The sequence below is a fragment of the Galeopterus variegatus genome, unplaced genomic scaffold (assembly GCF_000696425.1).
Source record: "Galeopterus variegatus unplaced genomic scaffold, G_variegatus-3.0.2 Scaffold701, whole genome shotgun sequence".
NCBI lineage: Eukaryota > Metazoa > Chordata > Mammalia > Dermoptera > Cynocephalidae > Galeopterus > Galeopterus variegatus.
The window spans coordinates 61,744-70,226 of record NW_007726812.1 but is presented as its reverse complement, the minus strand read 5'-3'; the positions used below and the strand labels follow the sequence as shown (position 1 = coordinate 70,226).

Genomic DNA, 8,483 nt, shown 5'->3' with positions numbered 1-8,483 from the left:
AAAAAAAAAAAAAAAAAAAGATCTCTTTTTTTTTGTGGCAGCTGACCAGTACAGGGATCTGAACCTCTTACCTTGATGGTTATTAACACCACACTGACCAACTGAGCTAACCAGCCAGCCAAAAATTACCTTTATTTTTTATTTATTTATTGTCCTTTTTGAGACCGGCCGCACCGCGCTCAGCCAGTGAGCGCTGTGAGTGCACCGGTCATCCCTATATAGGATCCGAACCCGCGGCGGGAGCACTGCTGCGCTCCCAGCGCCGCACTCTCCCGAGTGCGCCACGGGCTCGGCCCAATTTTGTAGAATTTTAAGTTGAGTAAAGTGGAGCATTAGTCTTTTCACAGAATTTAGAATTTCGGTAATCCAATTAAAGCCTCCCTCAGTGTTAACATTTTGCATAACTATAGCATTAATATCTAGACCAGGAAATTGACTTTGGTATAATCTGTAGAGCTTATTTATTTACTTAAAGATGACCGGTAAGGGGATCTTAACCCTTGCCTTGGTGTTGTCAGCATGCTCTCCGAGTGAGTGAACCGGCCATCCGTATGTAGGGATCTGAACCCGTGGCCTTGGTGTTATCAGCACTGCACTCTCCCGAGGGAGCCACAGGCTGGCCCTTATAGAGCTTATTTAGATTTCATCAGTTATACATGTATTCACTGAAGTGAAATTTGCTTAAAAAAAAAGAATTTTTTGGAGGGGGCTGGCCCAGTGGCGCACTGCTACAGTGCGCCGCTTGGGAGCGTGGTGGCGCTCCCGGCGAGGGTTCGGATCCCACATACAGACCGGCCACTCACTGGCTGAGCGAGGTGCGGGCGCAACACCGAGGGTTGCGATCCTGTTGCGATCCGGTACAAGCGCGACACTGAGGGTTGCAATCCGTTGCCGGTCACGAAAAAAGACAAAAAGGAAAAAAAAAATTTTTTTTTGGTACATGATTGCTATCTTCAGACCTGATAATCATCCTAAAGGGCACATTATTTCTGCAGTACATACATAAAAATGCAGTTTGTTTACAATCGTAAAAACTGCCTAACTGCCCAGTGTTAAAGGATTGGCTGACAAAATTATGGCTGAATTTATGGAAGAAGTGGTCAGAATATTAAAACAGCAAGAGCTAACAGTACTTACTCTGTGCCAAGCATTGTGTGATACTTACAAGCGTTAGTTCATTTAATTATCACAGTATCTTGTGAGTGGGTACTCTTAATTCATTCACTCCAAATATTAAGCACTACTGTGTGCCAGGCAGTGTTCAGGGCCCTGAGTTACTATATAGCAGTGAATATTAAAAGTCACTGCCTCCATGGATAATAAAAAAGCAAGCAAATGGTAACAATTTCAGTCACTGTTAAAAGCTCTGAGGAAAACTGAAGTAAAGTTTTAGTGTGTCACTGGGATTGGGGCCATTTTATTTTATTTATTTATTTTTTAAAGATTACCGGTTAAGGGGATCTTAACCTTTGACTTGGTGTTGTCAGCACCAGGTTCTCCCAAGCGAGCTAACCGGCCATCCCTGTATAGGGATCCAAACCCATGGCCTTAGTGTTATCAGCACCACACTCTCCCAAGTGAGCCACGGGCCGGCCCTGCTGGGGTCATTTTAGACTGAGTAGTTAGGGAAGGCATCACTGAGGAAGTAACATTTGAGCCCAGGCCTGAATGAAGTGGGAGAACAGTCCATTTGAAGATGGGGAAAATAGTAGACCAGTCTGAGGGAGTTTAAATGCTAAGACACTGGATTGGAATGAGCTCAGTGCATCATTTTATGTTTAACAGATGAGAAACTGGGTACTAGAAAGTTATACAGCAAGTGAGCAGGAGAGGCTTGGAATGTAGGCAGTCTGATTTCAGAACTTGAGCTCTTTTTTCTTTTTCCTGCTAAAAGATGACCAGTAAAAAAGTTATACAGCAAGTGAGCAGGAGAGGCTTGGAATGCAGGCAGTCTGATTTCAGAACTTGAGCTCTTTTTTCTTTTTCCTGCTAAAAGATGACCAGTAAGGGGATCTTAACTCTTGGCTTGGTGTTGTCAGCACCACGCTCAGCCAATGAGCGAACCAGCCATCCCTATATAGGATCCGAACCCATGGCCTTGGTGTTATCAGCACCGTACTCTCCCAAGTGAGCCATGGGCTGGCCCTAGAACTTGAGCTCTTGAAGGTTATGCTCTTCTGCCTTTCTCAAATACTCAAATTTTTGAATAATTATGTTCTACTCATTCAAAATTTTGTGAATGCCTAGAGTGTGCATGGCTTAATTTTGCCTTTATAAAATAATCGTAGCTTTAAAGTATGTAGACTAAAAACCAGTAGGGGAAACATAATATTCAGCGTTTAACTGATTTGTATCATTAGTGTAAATACCATATTCTTGCAGATTCTCGATGCCTTTCGGACTCCTGATGGCATGCCTGCAAAAGACTTGCAGTTGAAGGAGTGTAACACAGGTGAGTTTCTTGACATGCATGTGGTCTTGGGTTAGGAAGCGTCTTTGCCAGAACTTTGCATCATGTGCTACTCAAAAATTTTTTTAAGAAACCACATTTAAGATTTCCAGAGGCCTCTTGTTGATGCCTTCAAATAACAACCAGCTTTAGTCTTAGTTGTGGTTCTTTGTGGATGTTTGTGTACACATGGGCTATGAGGGTGCATGTTTCAGTTCTTCTGAGTACCTGTCCGTTATAAAGTGAGTGTTTCAGCATTTGTCCCTGAATATATTTTATGTAATATTAAACTTGCTATTTATGTTTTTCATGGTGGTGGAATGTTTATGTTTAAGCCTAGTAGGATTTAATAAACTTGATGTATGTAAAATTTTATATTTCATTGCCTTGGAGTGAAATTTACAACTTTCCAGAGAGATTGTACAAATTAGTAGTTTCTTGAATTTCTAGTCTTGTTCTGAGAATGGAGTCCTGCAATAGCTATTTTGTTGAAATCCATGAGTAGATCCAGAAGAGCTTTCTCTTTGACTTCTGTTCTGTGGTCTGAACTGCAGGTTAAACTTTTCAGAGTATCTTCCTAGTATAGCAGAGTACCGAATTCAGTAAGTTCCTTCAAAATTTTATTAAAGGTAATCTTCAAGTGATCTGTTTTGTAGAATTTTAAATTGAATAAAGTAGAGCATTAGTCTTTTCACATAATTTAGAATTTCAGTAATCCAGTTAAATAAATCTCCAACTAAGAGGGTGTTATATTTTTGAGGATATATTTTATTTTTAAACAGTTTACCATGGAATAAAAATTTTGCATTAATTATGTGCAGGTAGCTCGTTCTTCAAATTGGTTCTGCAGAGGAAAATTATGCACAAAAATAAATTTTTGTGATTGAAAGAATATTTGTGTTAAGTTCAGAAATATTTTTTCTGTAATTTGAGAACAAACTCAGAAGTATTATTTCTCAGAAAGCTAATTATTTATGTCTTAAAAATAAGCATTAACCCTGAATTTGTGGAAACATGAGTAGGGGTAGTTATGCTGTTCTTGCATACCTTTCTTTTGTTGGTTATTTTCTATTTTTTGCATGTGTCTCATTCATGGTTTCTTTGGGAACTAAAGGTAGAATTTACAGGATGGAGATGCTTTTTAACTCACAGGGTAATAACCTCAGCTTCAATCTTGTTTCATGAACTGTGCTTTTATTAAGTATTGACATATTTTAGAAAGAAAAGATGTCTTAATGTTTAAATAGCAACAGTTCAAACTCTTTACTATCTTTATTACTCATCAGTTTTCTATTCATACTGTCAGATTTGTAAGCAGAGTAAAAATTACATTAATGTACAGGGTCCAGGAGGAAGTTTTTAAATTTGCTGGCTGTGGTAGTTATTAGAAGCATAATTGGCAGACCAAAGATATTGATACACATGTGAAATCATTCAGGACAGTGGTTAAAAAACAAAAACATCATTCAGTAAATGCAATCTTTTCTTAGCATTTTATTATATGAAGTGATAGTGTATTTTAAAAAATATATATATGTGGTTTTTCTCTTTTTATGATAGGATTGGATTACTAGTTCCATGTTATACATAATACATCTCTGTGTAACATGTAGAAGGAACTTTTGAAAATCTCAGTCAGATAACATTATTCCCATGCCTAAAACTCTCTTAATAGCCTTCCATCTCACTTGGAAGAAATTCCCAAGTCCTTGTTCTGACTTACAAAACCCTGCATGAGTTGGCCTTGGCTGTTTGACTTCATCCTGTACTGTTCTCCACCTTCTCTGTTTTGCTGTAGCCACACTGAGCTTTCTTCTAGTCCTTGAACAATATAAACTTCTTTCTGTGTCAGGGCCTTTGCACTACTCTTCCCTCTGACCCTCTCATCTTCTGGAGTTTAGTTCTTGGCTTCAATTTCGCCTCACTCTCCAAATCTAAAATCAATATTTAGTCAATTTTCATTATATCCTTGTTTGTTGGCATAGGATTTATCACTGTGATATTTTTCTTAGTAGTTTTGTGTATCTTATTCCTCTCATTAGAGGATTAGCTTCATGACAGCAGGAGCCTTGTCTGTCTTGTTCCCTCCTGTTTAGAGCTTAACACTTGGTAGGTTCCCAGTATGTTTGGAATGGATAAGTATCCATGCTGTATGTGGAGAGTAGCCGTGATCTCCTTTCAGGTGAGGAGCATTTAACGGTAGTTAAGGTTTCACAGCAGTGCAGCTCGAGTCTTACACATCTGTTGAAGAATGTGTCTTGTAACAATCAGATGTTCAGAGAACTTTAACATTTACTTGTTAAAAGATCATATGCAAATCTCATTGGAAAAGGTGGCTTTTTTTTTTTTTTTTGGCCGGTGGCCGGTAAGAGAATCCAAACCTTTGACCTAGGTGTTATAACACCATACTTTAACCAACTGAGCTAACTGGCCAGCCCCGAAAAGGTGACATTTATAAATGAAAACCAGTCTGTTTTTTAGGATGGGTAATGACCTGCAGAGACCATACAGGATGGATATTGCTTATATGAGGAGGATTGTGGGGTAGAGTTTATCTTTTAAATGATTTAATGAGAGCTGGTCTATAACAGAGAGAAAAAATTAATGCCTATTCACTGACTCTAGTCATGTATTTAATTTTTGTCCTGTTTAGAGCTGTGTAAGTATAAGACCACAACTTTTATCCAGAACCCGTGAAGTTAGATGAGTTTATGAATTTTTCTGGTTATAGAAATGTAATGTGGTACGTAGATCATGTGTGAATTATATCCCCTAGGGAATGTATATTCAGACATAATAGTTTTGCAGCAAAATGTATGAATATTTTTACTGAGAAGATTAAAGCCTATAAAGGGACTCAGTGTAGTATAGTCCAAGATTTGCCTCAAAAAGACTTCATTGAATATTTACTAAAAACTTGATATTTAAGGGATTTTTGGATTTTGGAATTGCATATAAGGGATTGGGGACCTACGTATGTTCTGTATATTTGAGGTTTTTATTTGTCATTTGCAAATATATTATAACCTTGTTAATTACCTTGAGTTTATATGATTATATTCCTGGAAAAAGTATCAGGAGTAAAATGTATTTTGGTGACTGGGCTAACAAACTCTGATATATGCATATAATAGAATACTACTCAGCAATAAAAATGAAGAAACTACTTATGCACATAATAATATGGATGAATCTCCAAGGCATTATGCTGAATGAAAGAAACCAGACTCAAAAGACTGTATACACTGCCATAAGAAGGAATGAAATACTGATATATGCTACAATTTGAGTGAGCCTTGAAAATATGAAAGAGGCCAGATTCCATTAATATGAAATATCCAGAATAGGTGTATCCATAGAGACAGAAAGCAGATTGGTGGTTGCCAGGAGCTGGGGGAATGGGGAATGAGGGAATGACTGCTTAATGGGTATGGGGTTTCCTTTTGGGGTGATAAAAATCTTCTGGAGCTAGATAGTGGTGATGGTTGCTCAGCATTGTGAATGTACTTAATGCTACTGACTTATACACTTTAAAATTGTGCATTTTATGTTATGTGTATTTGATTACTTTTTTTTTTTTAAGGCTATGTACTGTTACAATTCAACTTACATAACATTCTGGAAAAGGCCAAAAAAAAATTTTTTTTTTTCGACTGGTAAGGGGATCTTAACCCTTGATTTGGTGGTGTTAGCACCACGCTCTCCCAAGTGAGCTAACTGGCCATCCCTATATAGGGATCCAAACCCATGGCCTTGGTGTTATCAGCACCATACTCTCCCAAGTGAGCCACAGGCCAGCCCAAAAAGGCAAAATTTTAGGAATAGGAAATAGTGGTTGCCATGGTGTTGGGGAAGGAGTTGATTATAAAGTGGAAGCATGAGGGAATTTGGGGGTATAATGGAATTGTTCTATATTTTGATTGTCATAGTGGTGTATCAGTGCTAAATTCACTGAAGTTGGTAACTACTGTGGTTACGTTAGAGAACATCCCTATTAGAAAATACACACTGAAGTTTTTAGAAGTTAAGGACCATGATGTATGCAACTTTCTCTCATATGGCTTAGAAAAAATATTCGATGTATATGAAGAAGGGTGGAAGTGAGTAATGATAGAGTATTTGGAGCAAAAGGTTATCAATAGTTGAATCTGGGTAAAGGTATGTGAGTATTTTCCTTTACTATTATTCTTGCAACTTTTTTGTAACTTGGAAATTATATCTAGTAAAAAGTCTAAAAACTGACATAAAGCTGATGTATTTTATTTTTAAATGATCAGCAGAAACCCTGCAAGCTGAAGACTGCAGTGAACAGCTTCTGTCAACAAGTAAACTATAGAGCAATGGTTCTCAAAGTGTGTCCTAGTACAGCATCATCATCACCCCCTTGGAACTAGTTAGAAATCCAAATTCTCTGGTTCAACTCTAGACTTAGTGAATCAGAAACTATGGGAGTGAGACCCAGCAATCTGTGCTTTAACAGGTCCTCTAGATGGTCGTGATATGCCCTGAATTGTGAGAACCACTGCGTTAGATTAACTTTATTTAGATTCTTTATTCTAGAACTTTTTACACAGTTTAAAAGTGACTTAGTAAGTGGACCTTCTGTAAGTAGATAAAACTAATGCTATGTGCTTTGGGACCCCATGCTATGCACATGCCTTGCCTACCTGATATCTGTTCTCCTGTTCTACAGAGCTGGCGCAGGAGCTAGAGTAGTATTGATTTTATTTTATGTCTTTAGTTGTTCTTTCTGCTTATGTAGTATACTTCCTCCAAGAGATCTTGGAATTGTTGTAGATCTCATTCTTACAGTGTTTCTGTGACATATGAATGCAGATGAATTGCTATTGATTTTTAGGTAGATCTGCATACTATATATAGTACATAAGCTTACTGTGATTTTTTTTCAAAAAGGATTTGTACCATTTAAGCAAAAATGATATAACTTCAGGGCTATGTTTCCTGATAAGTCTCAAATACAGAAAGCAACCCTCTATGGTAACTGAAGTGCTACAGAATCACTTTAGTACTGTTTCATTAACTACTGATAGAGGATTACTAAGGTGGTATTAATAGAAAGAAGCAATATCTTGCTTGATTCTGTCAGTGTTCACATGGTGAATGGGCAGTTTTTGTGGTCTTGGGAAAGAAATTTCTTCTTAGGAAGTGAGCATTTGCAGTGACCAGATCACTTGGTCTCCTGCCATAGCGTTTTGGGTCTACTGAGAGTGACAGTAAAGGACCCATACCCTTGCATTTCTTAAGGGTAACAGATTCATGTGATTTCATTATTCACAGTTGAAATCGTTTGAGTCTTTACCTCCATGATGACAAAATAGAAGTGTCTTCCTTAAAAAGAAAAATCCAGATAGGATCTTTCAAGTTAGGGGCAGAAATCCATTGTGAAACTGGAAAATTGACGCTGACGTTATAAAGTGTGCATAGTTTATGGTATCCCAAGTGGAGTAGCTAAAGACACAATATCTTAACATCATTTAGAAAAAATAAATTATAATCGAAAAGTATAAGTACACATTTTGCATTGTTTTGGGCATTTATAGAATAGACAAGTAAACACTTTTAGTTTCTTATAGAAAAGCTGATCATAAGCTGATTGGAAAATATCAAATATTCTTGTCACATCTCTAAAACTGTAGAAGGTCCTTTGTTTTTGTTTGGATGGTTGGTTGGTTGTTTTTGGGGTTTTTTTGGTGGGGGTGGCTGGCTGATACAGGCATCCGAACCCTGGTCCTGTTTTTTTTTTTTCTTTTTTTTCTTTTTCCGTTTTTTTGGCAGCTGGCTGGTACAATGATCCAAACCCCAAACCTTCATGTTATCAACACTGAACTCTGACCAACTGAACTAATTGTCCAGCTCCTTGGTCCTGTTTTTAACCAGGAGTCTTATCAGGTTTGGTACCACATTTGGGGAGGATATTTACAGATGAGCCTTAAGGAAAGCTTTTTGAGCTTAAAAAATAAGAATGTTGGGCCGGCCCGGTGGCACACTGCTACAGTGCGCCGCTTGGGAGCGC

General features: G+C 37.8%; 1 protein-coding gene across 1 annotated transcript in view; it reads left to right on the top strand.

Annotated features, from left to right (window-relative positions):
- The window catches only part of RBM6 (RNA binding motif protein 6), a gene marked incomplete at its 3' end in the record, with an annotated part of 98,596 nt that overhangs the window by 28,990 nt on the left and 61,123 nt on the right, over nucleotides 1-8,483 (top strand). Inside the window, exon 5 of the mRNA XM_008571539.1 lies at nucleotides 2,383-2,452. Within this exon, the coding sequence (XP_008569761.1) occupies nucleotides 2,383-2,452 (70 nt within the window). The remainder of the gene's footprint in view (nucleotides 1-2,382; nucleotides 2,453-8,483) is intronic.